This window comes from Rhineura floridana, chromosome 9, assembly GCF_030035675.1.
Source record: "Rhineura floridana isolate rRhiFlo1 chromosome 9, rRhiFlo1.hap2, whole genome shotgun sequence".
Lineage (NCBI taxonomy): Eukaryota > Metazoa > Chordata > Lepidosauria > Squamata > Rhineuridae > Rhineura > Rhineura floridana.
In genome coordinates, this window is record NC_084488.1 from 93,540,848 (window position 1) to 93,567,154 (window position 26,307).

Sequence of the window (26,307 nt, forward strand, 5' to 3'; positions counted from 1 at the left end):
GAAAGTGAGCAGGATTTCTTTTTTTAAAATTCTGTATATATTTAATAACATCTTAAACTGTCTTACGAAAAAATTCCACGTTTTCCACATAATTCTTGCATGAATTCAAGGATCTTTTAAACTAAAGGATCCCTACTACCCGGAATGTATCCTTAAGTTATTCAGGAATTGTGAAAACAAGACACAGTTTTTAGCTTGCCATTAATTATAGGTTCTGGCTACATCTACTTGGTAACCACTTAGCAAAGATACTACCCTATCCTCTGTTTTCATTCATTTGCAAGTAACTATGCACCTAGCTAATTATAGATGCTTAACAAATAAGAAGCATTATTGTTAAGTTTGTGTAAAAATTATACAGCTAACTGGTATTTAAGAGGACACTAGTGTCAAACTTTTATCCTTTACTCAAGCTTCTCTGCCTTTTTGAAAATTTCAAATAAACTCTAAATGCCATTGTAATACGCAAAAGCTCCAGAGAATTGAGATTTTGCACATTATAATGACTTTACATTTATGTTTGGGAGAAGCAGCAAGAGCAGACTTTTGAGTGAGATGCAGTCTTGATGCACTTCCAGATCTGCTGCAAAATTGAAGGATGTGAAACCCATCCACAGCCAAAGGAGATGCATGTTACAGTTTAAATCCAAAGATGTTTTTCTCTGTGTGTGCATGGGAGAAGATGTTTTCCGCTGATGCCCACTTTCATCTGCCGCTTCTGCTCCATACCCCACACTGTTCTCAAGAATCCCCAAATCTCCTAGAGCAGATTAGCAAGGGTCTGCAGAAGGAAGGGGAGGTAGGAAAGCTCTGTTCCATGAAGGGAAGGTAGGATCCAAGCCCAGAGGCACATTGGACAACCTACGTCTACTCATTTTTCATGAGACGCAGAAGTAAAAGAAGAGGGTGCACTGGCTACTCATGCTTTCTCTCCCACCACTAATATGCGGAAGGTGCAACTGAGCTGACATCACTGGGTACATAACATCTGATGTGGTCTTGGGTAGACATAGAACATAACTCAAGTGTAACTGGAACATCAGAGTTTTTTTTTCAATAGAGCTGGTGTGGAACAGGGTCTGTAGTGGTTAATGTAAGAGCCTTGCTGCATCAGGCCAAAGCCGTATGGGAAGCCCACAAGCAGTTGGACCTCAGTCTAGTTGCTGGAAGAAAAATGATTAAAAAAATAAGTTTCATAGGATTGTTGTGAGGATAAATACCAGAAGATCGAAATACACTGAAGGGTCTAGATAGCTTTTTGTGTTGAGTATTAAGGATCCTTTATTATTGACAAGCATTTGCTATGCAGCAATAAACAGACGCAGCTCCCTTGGATGTATTTCTAACTCAAGCTCCGTCATACATATAAAACTTTGGTGAAATCTCACGGTAAAAATTTGTGCAGTCCCTGCCATTTGGTTATATTTGAATGAGGTTGGTAGGGGGCACTGTGTACTAAGAACAATGTATTTCAGCAAACAGCACCTCCTTGATGCAGCTGTTTTTAAATGCAAATATAGGAAGCAACTATTGAGTCAGATATTTAGGTGTCTTTCTCCTATTTTCATGTTTCTCTTTTTGACTCCCTAAGGCAGAACAAGACACTCAGCTGATTATAGTTCTGTTTGTAAAAGGAATTTTGATAACATTATTGTGTACTTGCCTGTTCCAAAATGTTTATATGATTTAGGGAGGAATGCATTATGTCCTTGGACAGCGAAATCAAAAACTCATTAACTGCTATATCAGTGCATTAACTAGTTAGTAAATTCTGATATGCTTTTATAGCCATCTCTCTAAGCCTGTGTATTAGCCCTCAGTAATGGTCTCATGGTAACTTCTTAATGTCTGAATTTATATCATTTCCACTTGCAAAATTTCGGGTGAATGCTGCAATCTAATGGAAGTTAAATATTTGAGAACCGGCATTTTGTTGCATCAAGTTTACTATCAAAGAGACAAATTGCCTTTAAAACTGAACTGTGGCTTGTCTCTTCAGCAGTGTTGACAACCAGCCAAGTTCTATCTCAGGGCTTACCAACCTTTTTGGACCAGGGGGCACATTTTGAATTTTGAGAGAGTGTCGACGGTGCCAGTCACAAAACGGCTGGCATGGGAGTGTGGCACTGTGCAAAATGGCTCTCATGGGGGGCATGCCATGACACAAATTGGTGAGCCTCCGCCAAACCTTGCACAAGGAGGGTAGCATGTGTTATCTTAGAGAGAAACAAAAAGCCAAGTATCTGGAGTGGGTTATTTTCCCCCTTCACTGTCCAAACAGGAACTGGTTGGCAAGGAATCACCTCTGATCTGCCTTTGGGGGCAGGGCATGAAGTTACCATTCTGTCTGAATGGGAAAGGGTTAAGTACAGCTGTTGCTGCTATCCTCCACCTCCCAAGAACCTCATATTTACTGTGGGAAGTCAGCTCTGGCTGGCTGGTCCCAGTTGTGGTGATACAGCTATTAAAGGCACAAGAACAGGGGTGTAGTCATCCGGGGTCATAGACCCATTACTTTTTTGGGAGCAGGTTCCCAGCCAGGTCCCAATGTACAAGCATGAAAAAGGAGTGTGTTAACCGCTGAGAAGAGTCTTTGTCCTTTCATGCTGATTGGAGCACAATCAGAGTAAAGAAGGGGAGTCAGCTCTCCTCTGTAGCTAACACACATCCTCCCCTTTCATGCTGATTGGACTGCAGTTGCAGTGGAGTGTGGACTTGCAAGATGACAGGGAAAGCAAGGGAGACCAAGGAAAGTGGAAAAGGAGGTGTGATATGACTGTCATGAAGGGATTCTGCTCTTCTGAATTTGCCACTGCACTACTACACAAGAACCCTATTTTCCCCAGGAACAGTCTTAAACCAAAGCCTAGGCTGCCATCTTGTACTTATTTACCTGGGAGCAAGCTCTATTCAACACAAAGAGACATTTCGGAATTAGACGTGTATACCATTGTGCTGTAAGTAAACTAGACAGTGAATTGTTGATGAGTGCCTGGATATCAGCTCCTGGAGAGCAGGAGGCATGCCTAAGCCTCTTTGTAAAGTTTTCATGTTTTGCATTTGCCATCTAAGGAGAGGGTTCTTTAACATCCTCCCACAGCACTCTCTTAGAATTTGAAATGTGCCCACTGGTCCAGAAAGTTGCTGATCCCCGTTCTACAGAGTAGCTGATGTCAAACAAGCCCAGCACAAGAAAGATGCATCTTGGTTTCTAGGAAAAAAGGATAGTCATGTTACAGAGATTCCAGTGATTACTAGAAAATAAGACTGAAGCAGGAAAAGTGCGCTGAAGGAGAGGGAAAAACAGGAACTATTAAAGATCCTGAGGATTCCTATTGTCCAAACAGCTCACTTATTGACCTCAGCTCTGACTTCATTCATTGGGTAAAAACAGTGATAAGCAGGAGCAGCCAGACTTCCTCATTTAACAGAAATTGCCTAGAATAGTACCTTTACATTTTGCTTCATAACTTTATTTCCAGGAGGACTTGAGACTTCCTTTTTTAAAAAAAACAAAAGCACAAGGTCAAGTTCCCCTGCCTGGGGATGCCAGTGAAGACCGTCATGGGCACCATGGCATCCACAGGCACTGGGTTGGTGACCCCTGCTCTAGCTGTATACCCAACTTCCCCACCTTGACTTACTCAGCACATAAAGCTGTCTTTGAATGCTTCGAACAGCGACCTAAGCCAGAATCTTAGATGTGTGTAGATACAGCATTTTACACACATGTGTGTCTGTGCACAACATGTATGCACACACACACTCACATGCCCCTCTAATTCCTGTGACATTCCACTCTGATTTGATCTGTGTTTAGGTTGTGTTTGTTCTTATAATGGGTTTGTTTGTTAAAATTGCTTTTAATTTTATTGTTGTAAGTCACTTTGGATTACTTTGCAAGGAAAGAGACTAATAAAATATTATTGATGATAATATTATGAATAACTGATCAAATTTATACATATGCATCTCTCAATTAATAGTTCATGAACTGATGTCCTTTATGCCATTGTTCCCTATGGAAATAGGAAACCTTTGCTTCCCTTGTATGAATGGATTATTTTGTTATAGGTTCTGTAAATATGTTCTTAATTGTTGTAAACTGCCCAGAGAGCTTCGACTATGGGGCGGTATATAAATTCAATCAATCAATCAAATAACTTACATATGTGATAAATTCCTTGACTAGAACCTATCACTGTCCTCACTCTGGCCATTCTATGTACTCTCATTCAGATAAATATCTGCAACTCTCTTTGTGCTTTTCCCTTAGAGTTCATCTTAGCCACACTCTGCAATGCATATGCTGTTGCGAGCTTTGTCATTGTCTGTTTCGGATTCTAAGATAATTTAAAATCACATCACTTTATTTTCACAGTAGATAAAAAATAAAGATTGACAGATTTTAAAGGTAGAATCTACTGCCTACAGCTGAAATGATTATAAGAGCCTAAGTGAATCCTTCAAATTATTCAAACACTTCAAATGCAAAACTTTTAAATCTTACTAGGATATTTAGGATACCATATATACTTAACCTACTAATAACATTGCATACATTTATAAGTTCCCTGTTCCTTTGGGCAGTGGTTCTCAAACCATGAGGATCACCCCAAAGGATGCTTGGAGGCTGAAGCTCTTTAATCAACTATATATTTTGGAAAGTTGTTTGTTTGCATTTGGATGCCTGTTAAGATACTGCAATCAAATTTTGCATTATGGTTCCTGAAATGAAGGACAAGGTTTTCATCTATATTTGGATACAACTGGGTGTCATTTTGAATCAAGATGGCAGACTAAACATTTCCGTATTGTACTGATTTTAACCACTTTTTTCAAAACTGCATGAATTTTTGGTTTCTTAGAATTCCCAAGCAGTGCCAGATACAAGGCTGCTAGTAATTGGTATTTTGAAAAATATAACATATTCTAGAAGTAGAACTTTAATTTACGTATGCAAGCGTACATATTATATGCTAGAAGTGTTATGATAGTCATGCTGCGTTTTCATGTCTGAACAGTATAACTCAGGCTTGAGTGGAATGTCATAGAACAAAAAGCTGGCCAGAAGCATGTTTATCCAGTCATAGTGTGCTGTGTCATACAACTTAGTCCTGTCTTATAGCTAGCTGTGAAATGATAGAGTCGGAAAGAACCTCTGCTTCATGCAATTTCACCTGGCTTTGACCTCTCCAACAGATGCATGTTTGCTACTTTCTGGAGAGAAATCTCCACCTTTAGGTTTGAAGGGTACACACCACTCCCATCCATTTTAAAGAGAAAGTAATTGGTGACCAAGCTGCACAATATCTATACCAGTCTGGAATTACAATGATCACTCAGTAGAAAGCCACCGTTATTTCCAGGGATAGATTACTTGGCATGTTATGTTATGTTTCCCTCATCTCTTTATCAGTCTTCTAGATATCAAAAATATATATGCTTCCACTCCCTTCTTTCATTTTCTCTGTGAACAGTTTCTTATATTGATCAAAACATCTGAGTTTTGATACATTCAGACTGGGAGAGACTGGATTGAGGAATATCCTATTTTGGGTCTGGAGAGGAAATGTATATAGAAAAGCCACATGCAAATTTTGTAATGCGAGAGAGCAACGTGATGAAGCATGTGTTAAAGTCCGCCTGAAGTCTGGATTACAGTGATTGTACAGTGCTGAGAAGTATAGTGGAGTTCAGGTTCTAGGGGCGTAAATTGTAGTGTTGGTAATATGCTACTGTGATAGACATTTTAAATTGCAATCCTCACACTTGTTGCAATCAGAGGTTGCAGAATTACAACACTCATGTGATAGAAAATTGACAAGGCTCTGGTTTAACAGTTATTTCTCTCTCTCCTACCCCCCCCCCCGCTTCCTGTGTTCTTATAGCTATATGCTATTCCTTGGTTTCTCACCATGTTTACACGTGAGTATAACCTTTTTTTTTTTCCCCTGAACTAAGTACTGTATACCCTTTAAGTTGTTTTATATCATGTACACCTTGCTCTTTGATCGAGGACAAGGATGATTTTCCAGGTGTTACACTCCCAATTCCCATGTGCACCAACATGGTCAGTGGCCAAGAATGAAGGCAGTTGTAATCCAGCAACATCTGAAGGCCCACAGGTTCCCATCCCTGATGTAGGACCTACAGAGGATGGCTGGGATTTCATGCCAATATTCTGGAAGGCTTTGTTGTTGTTGTTGTTGTTATGTGCCTTCAAGTCGATTACGACTTATGAAGGCTTAGGAGTCTTTAATTTCAAATACCCACAACATACCCAATGCTGCGCAAGCACAGTTCCTCTCATGCCGCAGAACTTCCCTTTCCTGTCCTCTTCCCATGCACTCCCAAAATCTGCTCCAGAGAGTCCCCCAACCTCTGGGGCAGATTTTGAGGGTGCTCAGGGGCCTTCAGGAGAGAGAAAAGGGAAACTCCATTGCGGAAGCAGAGCAGGAGTATTGGACACAAGCCTATATAAGGAAATTTTTTAATTTCTGCTCATCTGATGAGTGATATTAGTTCAGAAAGTTCAGTCACTTATACTTTGGTGCATTTTCACTTTGAAATTTCCGCCAGCTAGTTTGATTGTCTGTTGTTATTAGCTTTGACTTTTAGCAATTCTTACTTGTCCATTGTGCTCTTTCAGTAATAATTTCACTTTGTCCTTCAAAACAGTAGTGTCGTTTCATTCTGTCTTTAATCTATTTTATCTGGAGTAAGACAAACCACAAGTTCAGCTGTAACCCTAATCCAAGCCATGGGTAACATGGTAGCAGCAGGATCCAGGGAGGAGCACAGTGGCTGCAGTCTTCTCTCTGGATCCCAAGCATTTATTCGCTCTCACTAAGCAAAACCAAATGGTTTTGCTTAGTGTTGTGAACAAACAGGCCCATAGTATTACAAGATCATACTTTTAAACTTCAGCAAATGACAATAAAATCACACCAGTTATACCAATAATCAAATACAGTAATTATAAACAACCAAGAAAATATACACAAAAATACAATACATAAAATGCCACAAATCATGGTTTAGCCATGAAACCAGTTTCGCAGGACCTCATGAGCAGGGGTGTAGTCATCCAGGGTCTTGGGGGGTCTTAGACCCCTTACCTTTGGGGGAGCCAGGTTCCACCAGGGCCCCTATGTTTCCAGCATCCTATGAGCCAATCATAAGTGTGTTAGCCACTTAAAAGAGTCTTCTAACTTGCTTCCTTGTCCTTTTCTGCTGATTGGTACCAATCAGAGTGAAAGGAGGTGACTCAGCCACTGAGAATACTCTTGCAGCAAGTAGATAAGTGTGTAGACACTGAATTCAGTAATTCAAGCAATATCTCGTGACAGTGAGAAAGGACAGTCAAATGGTGACAGTGATAGAGAAGCAGGAAGCGCCATTCAAACCTGGCCAAGTTATTCCATAATTGTATAGAATAAGACTGTATAATCTTAGAAGGGGGCATGGGTGTGATTATTATGAAAGGACCCTACACTTCTATATTTGCCACTACGCTATTGCTCATGAGGTTAGTTTGTTACACATATATCAACACATTTTAAAAGTGTACCTCAATCTATTTTTACAGAAGAAGCCAGGTTGTTGTATTTAGTGATATTTTACTTGAGAGTAGACGCATTGAAATTAATTGCTATGGCTAACTTTGGTCCATTAATTTCAATGGGTCCATTCTGAGTCAAATATTAATTGAATTGAATGCAACCCCCACAGCCCTACAGTATATTGAAAATTTATGATACAATGTTGTGTGTTCATTCTGCATCAAGACATATGCATAACTCACAGGGAATTATCCTACAAGCATCCACAAGTGTGTGGAGTAATCCAAATACTTAACAGAAGATTTGCAGTATATCTAAGGATTGCATGCCAAGCATTTTTCTAAGTTTTATTTTTAATTAGATTTTATATCCCTTTTTGTTAGGGAAAAAAGTGACACAATGCTGTGGTTTGAAAGATCAATTTTGGTGATGGAATATTTGATGTGGTTTTAAACTTATTTTATAAATTAACTATTATTAAGAGATTAATGATGGCACTAACTCAGATGAGCTAACATACAGGAAAATCATGCAAATACTTCTGTTCTTCAGAGAATGATATATAGTACCTCATAGACAATAATTGTCTATCATGTTTTACTGCTTTGTTGTGAGTGTAAAAGCAGGAATAGTACCTAAAATTGATGCATACATTAAAATGTGTTGCTCAACTGTGTGTAAACACTTCAGGGTTTAGTTGAAAGGGTCACAGTATCATAGAAAGCTTGTACAGCCTTGTGGCTGACAGACTGCTCTGGATCAGGAAGTCCCTTGTTCAAACAATTCCTCTGCCATGAACCTTCTAGATGGCTCTAGGCAAACCACTTTCTGTCAGCCTGGAGAGGGGAGGTGTCCTAACATTCATTCATTCATTTGTTTATTTATTTATTTATTTATTTGATTTATATCCCACTCTTCCTCCCAGTAGGAGCCAGGTCGACAAACAAAAGCACGAAAAACACTTTAAAACATCATAAAAGTAGACTTCAATATATACTAAAACAAAACATCTTTAAAAACATTTTTTTAAAGCTTTAAAAACATATTTTAAAAAAGAAGAAGAAAAGGTTTAAAAACATTAAAAAGCAATTCCAACACTGACACAGACTGTCATGTGGAGAATCATTTTTCTCAGGCTGGAAATGATAAGGTTACACCTCCAGTCCACATGTTGTGTAGTCCTGATGAAAGTCAAGGACACCTATACTCAACATTTTTTTAACCAGACAACACTGCACAGTACTCTTTGAATGTAGCAGATTACCTTTCCTGGGCCAGATATCCATGGATACAATGCTACCATCATTTCCATGGGGATCTGGTGTAGGAAAAGGAGCTCGGGTGGCTGCGGTGGAAAGTTTCACTGGCCGCACCAAGCAAGTATCAAAGCTGCTGCTGCTGCTGCTGCTGCTTCTAATTTGTAAAAATAGACAGCTCTTCTCCCCACCCAACCCTTGGCCAACTCATCATCCTGTAAAGTAAGACCAAAACTACCTCTTGCTCCCCCTACAATTTTTTTTCAGAAATTTATCCCATACCTCTTCAATTTTAGGGAGTAATTTCTTTTTGCATCCTCCAGTGCAAATGTCGGGAAAAAGCTAAGCCAAAAATATGAGCCCAGTTCTACTATTTAGTTCTGAGCTCACATCACATCTTCCCCAACCTGGTGCCCTCCAGATGTTTTGTACTACAACTCCCATCAGCCCTAGTCAGCATGGCCAATGGTCAGGGATCATGGGCATTGCAATCCAAAACATTTGGAGGACACCAAGTTGTGGGAGGCTGGTACACAGTCCCTCCCTGTCCCCTTTTCAGTTAGCCACTGAGCACTGCTGGCCTATTTCTTGAACCTAAAAATCTAGTTGATCTAAAAATTATGAAGTTGGGAAGCCACCGCATTATATTAATACCAATTCTACATGCAAATATGCCTTCCCAGAGACAACCACATGTTGTCTCCTTATGTCTACCCCTTCCCAGTATTGCCAATTATTTTAGCATACTGATCAGTAACTTGGCTGTGCATATTTCCTGAATATTTTTTACACGTAACAACTCTAGTAAATATTTCTTATAACAAGAAGGATGAAAATGTACTTATGGGAGAAAAAAGGTCCCACTGAAAACTGTTAGCTAGGAATGTAATGCTTATGCGGATCATACATCTCTCCTTTTGCTTGAGTAATAAATACAGTGTGTTTCAAAAAGAGAAGGAAAGTCCTTGAGGTAGGATTTTTTTTCTGAGCAGAATATATAATCTGCTTAATTAGGCATTTAATAATATTGAAATGAGTTATTGATTACCTTGGGGAGTAATCTACATTTGAAGACAAATCTTCCTAAACAAGGTTAGGTACACTTTGTTCTAAACTTAAAGGAATAATCTTGAAGTTGTGGTAATAAACCTAGAAAATGGATATGTGCATATATTAAATACAGCCCTGACAGCCAATGATAGACCTGTAGGTGTTTCACTTTGCTACTTGATTTATAAAGGAATTAGTTGACTACATAACATTTCCTGCGTTTCTCCAAATGGCACCTCTGTCATTTGGTTGCCTTTCTGTTCTTGGCAAATCAAATACCTGTCTGCTTCTATTATTTTATTATTATTATTATTATCCGGTTTACTTTCCGCCCCAATCTTCAGTCCATGGGCTTGCATCAGTTTAAAAACAACAATAAAAGTTACATGGTCAATTATTAAAAGCAACAGCACAGCACACAGTGTTGCCATAAAACAAGAGACAGTCTCGAATCTTAAAAGCATGGGATAGCTTGAGGCCACATAACAATTTTACATGCTCCAAGACTTTAGCCCCATTCGCTTCATGCTGAGTCTGGAAACTGGCTACCATATCACTTTGCTTCAGGGCCCTTGTCCAACATGCTGCTTCCTACTGGGTTCAGGTGGTGCACTAGTTTTCACATCAGGAATTGCAAAACATGAAGTGGGTAGAAGAGCATGCCCCTCTCTACATTGCAAGTCTCAAAATGTTAAATGTCTACAAAGTTAAATATTGGTTTTAAATGTTTTTAGTATATTAATGCTTTGAGAAAACGTTTGATTTAAAGGGAGCATATACATTCTCAAATGCAGGTGGATGGACGGATGGATAAAACTGCCTCTGAGTTCTGTTGGATGATCCATTTCATGGTGGATCAATCAATGGGCTGTCTTTTTAGGCTTCCTTTCATATCTGTACTTCTCTTTGGTTACCTTCCTGTTACCTCGCCTCTTTAGTGCCTTATTTAAAAATCCCTTGAAGATGATATATGCATATAGGGTGTTTTGTACTGAGTGCCTGGCATCAGTTACCTTCTTGATAGTTCCGAAGTTAGGGGGCTGGCCCTGGAGAGGGCTTTGTTTATTTGTTTGTTTGTTTATTTGTTTGTTTGTTTATTTATTTATTGAATTTCTTAGTTGCCCATCTGGCTGGCTATCCAGCCACTCTGGGCGACGTACAAAATAAGCATACAGATACAATAAACATTAAAAATCTGGACACAAGATAATAAAATCTAGCCCTTTCTTTGTGGCAGCCCCTAAGTTGTGGAATTTCCTTCCTACAGAGGTACGTCTGGCACTTTTGCAGTACAGTTGTTGGCAAATGCTAAAGACGAACCTCTTTACCCTGGCCTTTGGCACTTGAGATGTATATTTTCAGGAACCATGCTATTCCTGTAAATGTAATGTGTTTTAATTGTTTTTAATACCACATTTCAAATTTCTGTAACCTACCCTGGGACCTATTAGTGAAGGGCATGCAATAAACATCATTATTATTGTTATATGGAGCTTGCTCCCCTCTCCTACTGCCTATCCACCCCACCTCCTCATAGATAAAAGAAGTCTCTAAATCATTTTTCCATGCTGTTACTATTCTGCACTTGTTTCCAGATCACTCTTATGCTGCAGTGTGGGTGGGAAACCTGTGGCCACCCAAATGTTATTGGACTGCAACTCTCATCCATCCCAGCTAGCATAGCCAATGGTCAGGGATAATGGGAATTATAGTCCAGAAACATCTGGAAGGCCACAGATTGCTCGCATCCTACAGCAAAACACCTAGCTCTGTTGCCTTCCAGATGTTCTACAAAGAAAGAGAAAACAATTCCAAAATGTTGAAGGAAAATTCATTGCTTGGGAAAGCCCAATGCATTTCAGCTTCTGAGGTTGGGCCTTAAGAACACCTGAAGTTGCTGGCTTTGCAATATATATATCTATAGGTTTTCAGTTTTCCCTTTATCTGTCATTAAAAATTAAGTATTTTTGTTACTAGAGATCCCTACAGACAATTTTATTATTTGCAAAATATTTTCTAATGATTAGTTAATGAAGTATGAAATACTTGTATTTTAATGCTGTGTTTTCTGTGTGATTTATAATTGTCAGTTTTTGTGTATTAATGTAGCCGCTGTCAAAGGCCCAATATAGAGATAATAATAATAATAATAATAATAATAATAAATTTAATTTATGCGTCGCCTATCTGACCAATGGCCACTCTAGGCGACTTACATGTGAAAAATTAAAACACAATACAATAATACAATAATACAAAATAGAACAGTGCGACAGCAAAAGCAATAATAATACAGGGCATGAGGCATTTAATCATAGCGTTTAGCCCTCCCCGGAATGCCAAAACACTGGCTTTCCCAAGAAACAAATTTTCCTTCAGCATTTGGAAAATAGTTTCCCTTTCTTTGTGGTTCTTTGGATACTGACCATTGTTTGTTTTCAGCCTTCCAGCTGTTTCTTCCAGCTCTCACTAGCTCCAGCCAACACGGCCAATGGTCAGGGATGGTAGAAGCTGTAGTCCAGCAACAGCACCACAGTGGCTACCTCTGACCTAGATCAACAGTTCCAGTTCAGCAGAACCTTCTCTAAACATATGATTAAATATAGGCTTTTTGGTTGACCTACTGATGGACCATGTCAGTTTCCTAGTGTCACAAAATAATTAAATGTTATTATCCTGTCTTTGCCACCCTGCAGATGTCTTCCCTTTGCACAAAATATTTCATCTGTGGGATACATTACTGCTTGGGAATTCTTCCTTCCCGTTCTGTATCGGAGTGGCTATTCTGCAGCAGCTGAGAGACCGGCTTCTCTCTAATGGATTCAACGAATGCATTCTGCTGTTTTCTGATTTGCCAGGTATTACAAGTAATCATGATTAGGATTGATTCCATGCTGAATGTCTTCTGTTTAGGTCTTTGACATTTCTCTTGATATTTTGGGGGTTTGAATATATCTTTGTAGGGAGATGGAAAGAATTGATAAAGCTAGACCCTTATATTACACTGAACAGAGTTTGAATTAGTTGTAGATTGTATTTGCTTATTTGGGGAAGAAGGCAAAATTGGAGTGTGCTGGGCCAGATACTTCATGTGAAAAAAAAATAAGGACATGATTTCATTTTGCATTTATGTAGTAAGCATGCATGCATGAACTTCCCCTTAACTATCTTCCGAAGAAATAGCTAATACCCGTTCTACCCTTAAAGAGGCTGTCTGCCATCTTCCTACCACTGCTCCACTCCACTGCTGTCAGGTCTGTAGTGCAGACCAAAGGAAGTGTTTCAGGTGCTTTGGATCATAATCTTAGACCAAGGTTTTGCAAGGTCTCCAGATGTGGTTCATAAGCAGTATGTCTCTGAACAAAAGTTGCGGAAAATCACAGGTGGCAGGTTCTGCTTAGGCGGCTTGCCATGGGCATCTGGTTAGCGACTGTGATAACAGAGTGCTGGACTAGATGGGCCTTTGGCCTGATCCAGCACACTTTTCTTACATTCTTAACGTTGGACTACAATACCCATTATCCCCAGCCAGTACGGCCAATGGTCTAGGATAATGGGAGTTGTAGTCCAACAACACTGGGGGAAACCTCCATTTGGGAAAGGCCGAACTAGATAGGGAGTTGGCTAAATATGCCACACGCTCCTGTTCAGTTATGCAAAATTTTATAGAAAAAATATTTTAGGTTCTGAACGTACCTTGTGCTTTTGCTTCTGCCAAAAGCCAACAATTCAGTAAAGGAGACCTGGTACTTGTTAACAGAAGCACTTTTTTTGTCAACGATTCTTCAGAATACTGTCATTAATAAACAGCATCTGAGTGTCTTTCTGTTCATCTACACTGCCCCTTCTCCCCTTCCACCATTTTTCACAGCTGACATCTCAGTGCAGCATTTGATAGCTCGGTTGACTTTAGTTCAAAGTGGCATTTTTTTGAAATAGCCATTTTGCAACATAATGAGAATTGTACTATGGCAGCATTTAGTCGCAGTGGATGTACTCAATAGACATTTAAAACTTTCACCTCAGGGTTTATTCACACACAGTGACAAAATGACAAGCCCTTCGACCTCAGCTTTGTTTCCAGAACCATAAATCAGAGTCTAAACAGTATAAATTGTAAAAGGCAAGGCCTTTTTATATATATATATATTGTCAATGTAAGCAACTTGGAGTAATGCTTCCCAAAGTTCCAACTATGCACATGTAAATGTTTTAACAGTTATTTTTTCAGCACTAGCCATACCTACCAGTTTACATACTCGTATGAGCTTCTTTAAACATCTGGTGTTTTGTCTGAGATTCAGAATTACTGCCAGGTATAACCTTACCTCCCAAACCCTTTCCATGGTTTGAATTGTAAGGATTTATCAACATCTAAACTCTCTAGTAAGGAGTTGTTGTTGTTATGTGCCTTCATGTCAATTGCGCCTTATGGCGACCATATGAATCAGTGACCTCCGACAGAATCTGTCATGAACCACCCTATTCAGATCTTGTAAGTTCAGGTCTGTGGCTTCCTTTATGGAATCAACCCATCTCTTGTTTGGTCTTCCTCTTTTTCTACTCCCTTCTGTTTTCCCCACCATTATTATCTTTTCTAGTGAATCATGTCTTCTCGTGATGTGTCCGAAGTATGATAACCTCAGTTTCATCATTTCAGCTTCTAGTGATAGTCCTGGTTTAATTTGTTCTAACACCCAATTATTTGTCTTTTTAGCAGTCCATGGTATGCGCAAAGCTCTCCTCCAACACCACATTTCAAATGAGTTGATTTTTCTCTTATCCACTTTTTTCACTGTCCAACTTTCACATCCATACATAGAAATCGGGAATACTATGGTCTGAATGATTCTAACTTTAGTGTTCACTGATTATCTTTGGATTAGAGGACCTTTTCTAGTTCTCTCATAGCTACCCTCCCCAGTCCTAGCCTTCTTCTGATTTCTTGACTATTGTCTCCATTTTGGTTAATGACTGTGCCAAGATATTGATGATAAGTTGATGATAGGGATAATTAGGAAAGGTATTGAAAATTAGGAAAGGTATTGAAAATAAAACAGCCGATATCATAATGCCATTGTATAAATCTATGGTGCGGCCACATTTGGAATACTGTGTACAGTTCTGGTCGCCTCATCTCAAAAAGGATATTATAGAGTTGGAAAAGGTTCAGAAGAGGGCAACCAGAATGATCAAGGGGATTGAGCGACTCCCTTATGAGGAAAGGTTGCAGCATTTGGGGCTTTTTAGTTTAAAGGAAAGGCGGGTCAGAGGAGACATGATAGAAGTGGATAAAATTATGCATGGCATTGAGAAAGTGGATAGAGAAAAGTTTTTCTCCCTCTCTCATAATACTAGAACTCGTGGACATTCAAAGAAGCTGAATGTTGGAAGATTCAGGACAGACAAAAGGAAGTACTTCTTTACTCAGCGCATAGTTAAACTATGGAATTTGCTCCCACAAGACACAGTAATGGCCACCAGCTTGAATGGCTTTAAAAGAAGATTAGACAAATTCATGGAGGACAGGGCTATCAATGGCTACTAGCCATGATGGCTGTGCTCTGCCACCCTAGTCAGAGGCAGCATGCTTCTGAAAACCAGTTGCCGGAAGCCTCAGGAGGGGAGAGTGTTCTTGCACTCGGGTCCTGTTTGCGGGCTTCCCCCAGGCACCTGGTTGGCCACTGTGAGAACAGGATGCTGGACTAGATGGGCCACTGGCCTGATCCAGCAGGCTCTTCTTATGTTCTTATCCTCATTTGCTGTCCTGGTCTCCTGCTGGGAGGAAAGGCAGGATATAAATCAAATAATAAATAAATAAATTGTCAACTTTAAAGTTACATAAATCTTCTATTGTCATTACTTTAGTCTTCTTGACATGCAACTGTAGTCCTCTTTTGTGCTTTCCTCTTTAACTTTCATCAGCATTCGTTTCAAATCATTACTGGTTCATGCTAATAGTATGGTATCGTCTGCATATCTTAAATTATTGATATTTCTCCCTCCAATTTTCACACCTCCTTCATCCTGGTCCAATCCCACTTTCCGTATGATACGTTGTGCATACAGATTAAATAAATAGGGTGATAAAACCAGCTCTCTTGATGTCAGGAGTACAGTTAACCTCATATCTTTACACCATATTTGCAATCCTAAACAAGAAGGCATACCTTCAAGAAAAAAGATATGGTAATCCAGAAGCACATTCTGACACTGAGCATCAACTTGTTATGGTCAGCCATGTCTTTTTTATTTCCAAAAACTGGACTTAGTAGCAGCTTTCAGACATAACAAGCATCTAGTGGTACCTGCCCTACCAACACTTGGAAGATTTAAATATCAAGCAAATCAGTTCTCTAACATTATGGAATAGGTCTTAACTGAATTTGCAGGGTGCAAGAGATGCAACCCGAAGACATTCTTTCAGGTACAATACCCTCACTTCCCTAGCTATTACAGAGAAGGCGAATCCAACATTTTTAAGGGCAATGGCCAGTTTCTGGCTAGTTGACCTCCAAAACAACATGGCCCGTTTTCAGGGTTACGTCCTGTTACAGGAAGCTCTGTTTTGGCTCCTAAAGCACCATAAAGTTTATTATATTTTCATTTTTTAAACTGAGCAGCTAGTTTTGTCTTGATTTTGGTTTTTACAGATAGTTTATTAAATATGGCTTGTTTTTCCTCATCCTGAGCAGAACATTAAAATCTCATTTGTTACAATTTCATTTAACAGCAAACCACTCAATAGGTTCTTGTGGATCTGGAGTGCAACAGTTGCCTTAGAAAATAGTGACAAACGCACGGCACGTTGCAAACAGGTCTGAAATCCAAAGCAACTTGACAAGAAAGTGGGAGATGAGCTCCTTGAACATTGTTCACTTGGCAAGCAGAATGTCTGAAGGCTTCTCCAGAAGCTGTCCCTACAGGCAGGCAAAACGGAAGAAATGTCACATGCTTGGCTTGCTTCTCACCATCCCTCCCAGGAAAATGCATTCTTTGCTGTTTCTGTTTCAAGCAAAGACACAAGAGCTGCTTGTTTTATGATAAGGTGTTTTTTTTTTACCTCTACGTATTCTTGAATCACCTGTGTTTGATTGCTTTGTCAAGTAGCAAGAGGCCGATGTGTTTATAAAACAATTCTTGAAATTCATCAAAGGTGAATAATGGCATTTGAGAAACAGAAGCTATGCGTACCTGCCAATATTTAATAGCTCCCAGCCAAGTACAGGATAGGGAAGCTGGCTTTGGTACAGATAGAAAGTGATTTATTAGCACACACCTGCTTGCCAAAGTCGATCTGTAATGTCGAAGCCTGCAAGATTGATACCTTTTCACCTAAAGCTGCAAATCCTTTCATTATACCCACTTTCCACTTGTAATTATGTGATGCTCACAAATCCAGACTTACCAATCTAGGTTTTTTGGGCTTAATTATAAAGAAACCCCCCATAACCTCCCATCTGCTCTTTCTTACTATTTATTTACTGCATCTGTATACCACTTTTCCTCCAAGGAGCTCAAAAGTGTTGTACATGGTTCTTGGCCAGTACTTAGTTGGTCATATAGAACAGTGTTAACTAACTTTTTGCGCTAGTGCTAGATTTGGCACTAGCACAGTGAGGTTTCTCACCTCTTCGCCCCCCCCCCCATGCATGCCTTACACCCTCCCCAAATCTGCTCTGGAGGGTTAGGGAAAACCCAACAACAGATTTTGGCAGTGCATGGGGGGAAGAGAAGGGGAGGTAGTTCCATTACAAAAGAAAAATCCTTCTGCTGACAGAACTAAGCACTATGTTGAATACAACCCACAGTATATAGAATAATTACTTGACCTTTATTATCTCTAGAATTTCTCTACATATACATTTTGAGTATCTTGATACTTAACATCTCAATACATACAAAGCTACCAGGTTTTATGAATAAATATTTGGTAACCATGGGTTAGATCAAATGATAGTCCTTCTCAGAGTATACCCACTGAAATTAATAGAGATGACTTAACATTAATTTCAGTGGGTCTACTCTTAGAACTTGAATACAGTCCTATTTGTGTTTGTATGTACATCTGGTATATAGATATTCTAAGGATTTTAGTTTTACTGGATCTCTCAGCAGCTTTCAATACCATCGACCATGGTATCCTCCTGGGTCGCCTCTCTGGGATGGGACTTGGAGGCACTGTGTTACGGTGGCTTCAGTCCTTCCTAGAGGGGCGAACCCTGAAGGTGGTTATGGGGGATGCCTGTTCGACCCCTTGGCCATTGACCTATGGGGTCCCTCAAGGTTCAATTCTATCCTCCATGTTATTTAACATCTACATGAAACCGCTGGGAGAGGTTATCCGGAGTTTTGGGGTTCGGTGCCACCAATATGCGGATGACACCCAACTCTACTTCTCCTTTCCACCTCATGATACCAAGGAAGCTGTCCAGGTTCTAAACCGATGCCTGGTATCGGTGATGGATTGGATGGGGGTGAACAAGCTGAAATTAAATCCAGACAAGACAGAAGTGCTCCTTGTCAGTCGTAAGGTGGATCAGGGAATAGAGACTCAACTTGTGCTGGATGGGGTTACACTCCCCCTGAAATCGCAGGTTCGCAGTTTGGGGGTACTCCTGGACTCAGCTCTGAGCCTGGAGGCCCAGGTCTCTGCTGTGGCCGGGAGTGCCTTTGCTCAATTAAGATTAGTTCGCCAACTGCGCCCGTTCCTTGACCTATCAGACCTGACTATGGTGACACATGCCTTAGTTACATCCCGATTAGACTACTGTAACGCGCTCTACGTAGGGCTGCCACTGAAGACTGCTCGGAAACTTAAATTGGTACAAAGAGCTGCAGCCAGAATGTTAACTGGAGCCGGGCTCAGGGAACATACAACCCCTTTGCTGTACCAGCTCCACTGGCTGCCAATATGTTTCTGGGCACAATTCAAAGTGCTGGTTTTGACCTATAAAGCCTTATACGGCTTAGGTCCAGGTTATCTGTTAGACTGTATCTTCCTCTATGAACCTGCCTGGACTCTAAGATCTTCCGGTGAGGCCTTACTCACTATTCCATCCTTTTCACGAGTTCTTCTTGCAAAGACACAGAATATGGCTTTTTCGTTGGCCGCCCCCAGATTGTGGAATTCGCTCCCTAGTGAAGTGCGATTAGCCTCCTCGCTTTTGTCCTTCCATGCTAAGGTGAAGACGATCCTTTTTAGACAAGCTTTTAATTGAATTGGTTAATTACTTGTACTTGATTTTATTCATTCTAATTGTTTTTAATTTTGTATATTTACTGTTTTAATCTTTTTTTATGATTATTCCTGTAAGCCGCCCTGAGTTCTCTGGAAAAAGGGTGGGGTATAAATATTTTAAATAAATAAATAAATATGAATGGTGGGTTTAAAAAAACAACACGATCCATTTGTACCAGTCTTTTCAGAAAGTTGTATATGGCTTCATTGCATTGAGTGGTAAAACCCTGGGCACTGGCTATTGGCCTGCCAGCCCCAAGCAATATTGGGCCCCTCCCTCATCTTCTCTGTGAGGATGGACCATGGGGGCAAAAGGTACATGCCTATCTTCACTTATTAATTACCCAAATGCAGGCAAAGATATGTGACTGAACCTGGCAAGAATTCTGAACTTAAATGTTCAAAACAGTCTTTTACCGAACAACTTTTAAAAAGAAAAAATGTTGCAGCGCAACCAGCTGCAGCACTGCAGTGCAGTCAGGTGCTGTGGTCACCGAATAGAAAATACATTGGATTTTCAGAAAAATAGTCTATCATTCACTGAAAGCACTTTAATGTCAGGTGGAGAATGGAATATTTATTTATTTATTATTTGTATTTGTATACTGCCCCATAGCCAAAGCTGTCTGGGCGGTTTACAGCAACTAAAAATATCAAAAAACAAACATATAAATTTAAAACACATCTTTTAAAAACAATTTCTTTGCTGCCTCTATTGCATCGGCAGAATGTTGTCCCAGGAGGTTGTTCCAAGTGGTCCAAAGCCTGGTCGGTCCAGTTGCTCTGGAACCCATGGAGCATTCTAAAGCTTCCTGTGACACATTTATTAAACATTTTGCCGATAAAATCGAACGCCTGAAGAGCAGGATCCCGTACGCCGTGGATACAGAAAGTGGGCCAGAGTCGGCCAGTTGCATTCCGGTCCGATGGGATCGGTTTCAGCCTCTCCTCGCTGAGGAAGTGGACAAGGTGCTCTCTACTGTGAAGCCAATCACCTGTATGCTTGATCCTTGCCCTTCGCGGCTCATTATGAGCTGCAAAGAGAAACTGGGTGAAGGGATCAAGGCAGTGGTAAATGCATCCTTGCAAGAGGGTGCAATGCCATCAGCCCTCAAGGAGGCAGTGATAAAGCCCATCTTAAAAAAGCCCTCCGTGGATCCCCAAGAGTTGAATAACTTTCGTCCAGTTTCAAATTTACCATTATTGGGCAAGGTGATAGAGCGAGTGGTGGCCAAACAGCTACAGACACACTTGCATGAAGCGGATTATTTGGATCCATTCCAATCGGGCTTCAGGACTGGACATGGAACTGAAACAGCCTTGGTCGCTCTGGTGGATGATATGAGGAGGGCATTGGATAGGGGAGAATATACCTTCCTCGTCCTCCTAGATCTCTCAGCGGCTTTTGATACCGTTGACCACGGTATCCTGTTAAATCGCCTAGAGGGATTGGGAATGGGGGGCACTGTTTTACAGTGGTTCCGTTCCTATCTCTCAGGTAGGTACCAACGGGTGGCAGTGGGGGATGAGGTCTCAGACCCTTGGCCTCTTAATTGTGGAGTGCCACAGGGTTCCATCCTCTCCCCCATGCTATTTAACATCTATGTGAAACCGCTGGGAGCTATCATCAGGAGTTTTGGGCTGCAGTGCCATCAATATGCCGATGACACTCAGCTCTACCTCTCCTTTAAGTCCTCACCAGAGTTGGCTGTGGAAACCATGTCCAAGTGCCTGGAGTCCGTAAGTGGATGGATGGGCGAGAACAGGCTGAAGCTTAACCCCGATAAGACCGAGGTGTTGCTTGTGGGGGACAGGAGAAGGTTGGGAAACATCGACTTGGTCCTTAATGGGGTAAGATTGCCCCTGAAGGACCAGGTCCGCAGCCTAGGGGTCATTCTTGACTCCCAGCTGTCCATGGAGGCTCAGGTTTCAGCAGTGAGCCAGGCAGCTTGGTATCAATTACATCTGATACAGAGGCTACGACCCTACCTTCCTGTACATCTGCTCCCGCAGGTGATACATGCTCTGGTCTCCTCTCGCTTGGACTACTGTAGTGCGCTCTATGTGGGGTTACCCTTGAAACCAGTCCGGAAACTGCAGCTGGTACAGAATGCAGCGGCACGCTTGATTAAGCATAGCCGTCGCCGGGATCATATTACCCCAGTGTTAGTAGACCTACACTGGTTACCAGTAGTTTACCGGGCTCAATTCAAGGTGTTGGTGTTGACCTTTAAAACCCTAAACGGTTTCGGCCCAGTTTATCTGAAGGACTGCCTCCAGTATCATCAACTAGGCCGCCTCACAAGATCAGCCACACAGGACCTCCTCTCGGTCTCACCAGTCAAAACAGCTAGGCTGGTGCGGACCAGGGAGAGGGCGTTCTCGGTGGTGGCCCCCACCCTCTGGAACTCTCTCCCTTACGATCTTTGGCATGCTTCCTCCCTGACGGGTTTCCGCCGAGCTTTAAAGACCTGGCTCTTCAGGCAGGCCTATAATTTCGGGGTGGATTAGCCTTCTGTTGTACTAATCAGATGTTTTATTATTAGATGTATTGTATATTGTAATTTGTATTTGTATATTGCATATTGTATATTGTATTTTAACTGTTGTTGTAAGTCACCTAGAGTGTCCGTAAAGTCGGACAGATAGGCGACTAACAAATAAAATTTATTATTATTATTATTATTATTATTTAAAACACAATTTAAAAAATTTAAAACAATTTAAAAACACATGCTAAAATGCCTGGGAAAAGAGGAAAGTCTTGACCTGATGCCGAAAAGATAACAGTGATGGTGCCAGGCGCACCTCGTCAGGGAGATCATTCCATAATTTGGGGGCCACCACTGAGAAGGCCCTATCCCTTGTTGCCACCCTCAGAGCTTCCCTTGGAGTAGGCACCTGGAGGAGGGCCTTAGATGTTGAGCGTAGTGTATGGGTGGGTTTGTATCGGGAGAGGCGTTCCATCAGGTATTGTGGTCCCAAGCCATGTAAGGCTTTATAGGTTAAAACCAGCACCTTGAATCGAGCTTGGAAACATACAGGCAGCCAATGCAAGCAGACCAGAATCGGTTTTATATGTTTGGACCGTCTGGTCCCTGTTACCAATCTGGCTGCTGCATTTTGCACAAGCTGCATTTTCCAAACCGTCTTCAAAGGCAGCCCCACGTAAAGCGCGTTGCAGTAATCTAACTTGGAGGTTACCAGAGCATGAACAACTGAAGCCAGGTTATCCCTGTCCAGATAGGGGCGCAGCTGGGCCACCAACCGAAGTTGGTAGAAGGCACTCCATGCCACCGAGGCTACCTGAGCCTCAAGTGACAGAGATGGTTCTAGGATAGTATCTAATAGATGGAGCACAACCAAGCTATAACCTGTAAGATATGCATTCATTGGAAAAACTATATAAAGGAAGGCATGCTGCAAGCCATGTGTGTAACCTCTTGGAGATGTTACTCTCTCCCCCCCCCCCAAGTGTTAGGTGGGTTGTTTGTGGAGGATAGCAAATAAAGTGCTTGGGACAGAAAGGTCAGGCCAGCGCTATCAGCATTCATTTTCTCCGAGAGTGACAAGCAGTTTATCTTTTCTAAAATTTTGTCTTGGCATGCAGACTTGTTTGAAAGGAACAGGATTTCTGGTATGGATTAAATTATACTGAGAAAACAAGTGTATGAGCACACGCACTGTCACATTTATATGTACTTTTTACTGTGCTTTTTATGAAATGTTTTCTGTGTCAGTAATCACTTGTTTACCACACTCTGTTTTTTCCAGTGAGCTGTCTTTGCAGACAGGCTCTCAAGTACATTGCTGTAAAATTCCCTCTTGTTGTCACCTGTTTGTCATGTCAATTTGATGCTTTATGTGCTCTGCCATCTCTGTGAAATGTAGGCTGAAGATATAAAATGGCTGCTGGAGATTATGGAATCTTTCTGAAGTCAGCATGACTTTGCTATTTATCAGTTTTCTTTTGACAAGGGTTTTAAGAACGTAACACATGATTGTGAATTGCAGCGTGGAGCTGCAAGCTCCTCCTGCCTCTAATATTTCTCCATCCATGTGTGACAGTTTTATCAAATCAGGAAGATGAATGATTGGCTTCAAGTTGAAAAATACAGCCACCAAATAGCCACTGATTATTAGGTAACAGATTATTTTCTCCGGGTCATTAAAGATACAGAAAATAAGTCTCTTAACCAGACTTGTTTACTTTTGGTGAGTGGCCTTTAGATTATTTCCAGGCTAGATGGAAGTGGTTTGAGAAGTAGGGGGAGGCTTAAATGCAGTTTAGTTTTTAGGCCACCTTCACATGTCACAGTAAGCCATAAACTATAACTTAAGTGCATAAGGAAAACATACCCGCTTGGCTCCTCCTCACTCATGCCCATGCCCTGATCCCTGGCTTACCGTTATGTCTGAACCAGGGATCATGGTTTGCTTTGCTCCCAAAAAGAAAGGTTTGATCTTGGTTTACTGATAGTGGTTTCTTGGAGAGAAGCCAAATATAATCCCTGGCTCAGATGTAACACTGAGCTGTGAATCGTGGTTTGTTTCTTTCATGTACTAGCGGTGATGAGAAACAGCCTAGGTAGGCATGTTTGTGGGAAATCATTAATTTGGGCTACACATCATAGTAGCGGATGTTGATATCCAACATCCAGTCTTTCTTCTCTCTCTGACGCACTTATCATTTTGCCTGTTTTTCCTACGTTTTACTGAACACTGTAATTACTGTTTGCTATTTAAAATCTACCCTTCAGTTGAATTCATGGTAGAATCTTAATGTGACTCTTGTACTAATCAATTATTGTCTTCTGGACTTTCCACTGCATTATTCATTGATTGATTTGATGTCCTACTTGCCTTTCACCATAAGATCCCAGGGCAGGTTACAGCAATGTAAAAATTACAATGTTGAAATAGTTAAAGCAATATAGTAGAGCACAGAGTGTTTCTCAACCTTTTTTTATTTTTTTGTTGCTGGACTGCAAATCCCATCAGCCCCAGTCAGCATGGCCAATGGTCAGGAATTATGGGAATTGTAGTCCAGCAACAAAAAAATTTAAAAAAAGGTTGAGAAACGCTAAAACAATTGTAGAATTGTATGCTTTCTGAAAACCGTTCTGATTTCACCAAGGTTCACTAATCACCATCAACACAACTATTGTACACTGATGTCCTCTTTTCAGAAATCGACATAGAACGATGTGTCCGTGAATCAATCAATCTTTTCTGCTGGACCCCTAAGAGTGCTACATATAGACAATATGCCCAGCATCCCAAGCAAGCTGGTGAGGGCAACTGTACAAGAGGTTTAATGTCCTGTTTCTCGTCTGACTATCAGGATGCACCCAGGAGTGACTTGGTGAGGTTTTTTTTCAGCTTGATCTTGTATTGATTTTGGTGAATAGAATATACAATATTGAGGATAAACATACAGTAATACCTCAGTTAACAAAGTAGATGCATTGCTGGACATTACTTCTTTAACAGGAACTTTGGTACGAGAGGCAGGAATAGCATGGAAAGAATAGGGTTAGGTTCCTACACCCGCTCATAGGGGGTAGGGGCAGCTTCAACAGGAGTTTTAAAAGGTGCCTACCTGGCACCCACCCACTCCCCCCTTCTTCCACCTCCCCTCCTTCTCCTCCTCTAAATTGTATTGGATCTTTCCCTCCCCAGCCCTGAGAGAAAGCAAGAGATCTCTTTAATGCAAAGCAAACACACAGGCTTGAAAGTTTATTGATAATAAAGCAAAGACACTGGCTGGTCCATTTGACCTTAAAGCACAGGCATAGACTTGTCAGTTTATTCACAGCAAAGCAAAGACACTGGCTGGTCAGTTTCACCTTAAAGCAAAGGCTTGAAAGTTTATCCATAGCAAAGCAAAGCTAGTCAGTTTCACCTTTAAAAAAAGCCTTCCTTAAAAGGAACTTGGTTCCTGAAGGATTCGTTAACTGAGATATTACTGTACTTTTATTGTGTTAATCTGTTTTAAAAGAACAAATGGTGTATACTGAGCAACCTTGAGACCTTGCTGTAGAAAGGTATTTATTTTTAATAGTGGCTATAGTGAATGCACCAGGGGAGCAGGAGACATCATCTCTTTTCTGAGATATTGTACTGCCCTACAAATTTGTCAAAATGCAAACACAATTTGGGTCCAATCCACTTTCCGTGTAGCTTGGAATAATTTGGTAACATGTGCCTCTGAGCATATGGTGAGTGGTGGCAACACCTGCAGTCAGCCCAAATAACAGGAACAAGACATATGCTGTGCTGATCTTGTTTTAGCAGGGAGGAATAAACCATATTAAGTCAGTTGATGTAGTTCAGATGGTCACTTTAAATATGTTTCATTTACTTTGCAATTTTAATGAAGTTTCCTATAGTGCTTCTATTTCTGTGAATATGTGAAGTACAGCAACACTTTGCATAATTCAAACTAAAAAAACCTCCAAAAACAACTGTGGAATAATGGCATTGACTATTCTGCAGAATAGTCTCCAGTGGACATGAGGAGTGTCTGTTTGCACAAGAAAAAACAGCGGGAGATGAAATGTATTCTAAGTGTGTTCTATGTTTTTAATTGACCATGCCCACCTTTCCTTAAGTGGGGTGATTTAAGCATAGCAGGCTGAAAACATGCATCTTGGACAGGCCAAATTTATTTTTTCCAACAGCTAGATTCATTGCTTAAGTAGCAACATATTGTAATCAGTCTGATTTTACATCAACCGCAGTTTCAGATTCAGCTGTTAATGCACCCAAAATAGAAATAAAACATAACCTCCAGTTTGAAACACGGCTGTCTTTACCATCATATAACATTGACCAATGAAAAGGCATTGAAATTAATAAAAGATAATATTTGACACAGCTTTCTAGGATAAATGAGAGAAATATAAATTTCTAGGTTATATTCTTTGTAAAAACAGTAGTAACACATGAAAGAAGCAAAGTAAGAACACCAACAAACATACAAAAACATCTAATTCTCCATCTTTGAATATGTAGTCCTGATTGCAGGTGTTGCCACCACTCACCATATGCTCAGCAGCACATGCTACCAAATTCTTCCAAGCTACACAGGAAGTGGATTGAACTGTGAAAGACCAATCCAAATTTGTTTGCATTTTGACAAACTTGTAGAGTAGTACAATGTCTCATAGAGTTGGTCAGGTCTCCTGCTTCC

The 26,307-nt window shown here is 40.7% G+C and overlaps 1 protein-coding gene across 5 annotated transcripts in view; it reads left to right on the forward strand.

The window, feature by feature from the left end:
- TBCK (TBC1 domain containing kinase) overlaps positions 1 to 26,307 on the forward strand; it is a 135,732-nt gene that overhangs the window by 71,868 nt on the left and 37,557 nt on the right. For 4 of the 5 annotated variants that reach the window (XM_061585464.1, XM_061585463.1, XM_061585467.1 and 1 more), the window contains exons 21-23: positions 5,892 to 5,928; positions 12,568 to 12,729; positions 24,302 to 24,477. The exons of the other annotated variant lie outside the window; for it this stretch is intronic. In XM_061585464.1, coding sequence (XP_061441448.1) covers positions 5,892 to 5,928; positions 12,568 to 12,729; positions 24,302 to 24,477 — 375 coding nt within the window. The remainder of the gene's footprint in view (positions 1 to 5,891; positions 5,929 to 12,567; positions 12,730 to 24,301; positions 24,478 to 26,307) is intronic. 5 annotated transcript variants of the gene reach the window in all.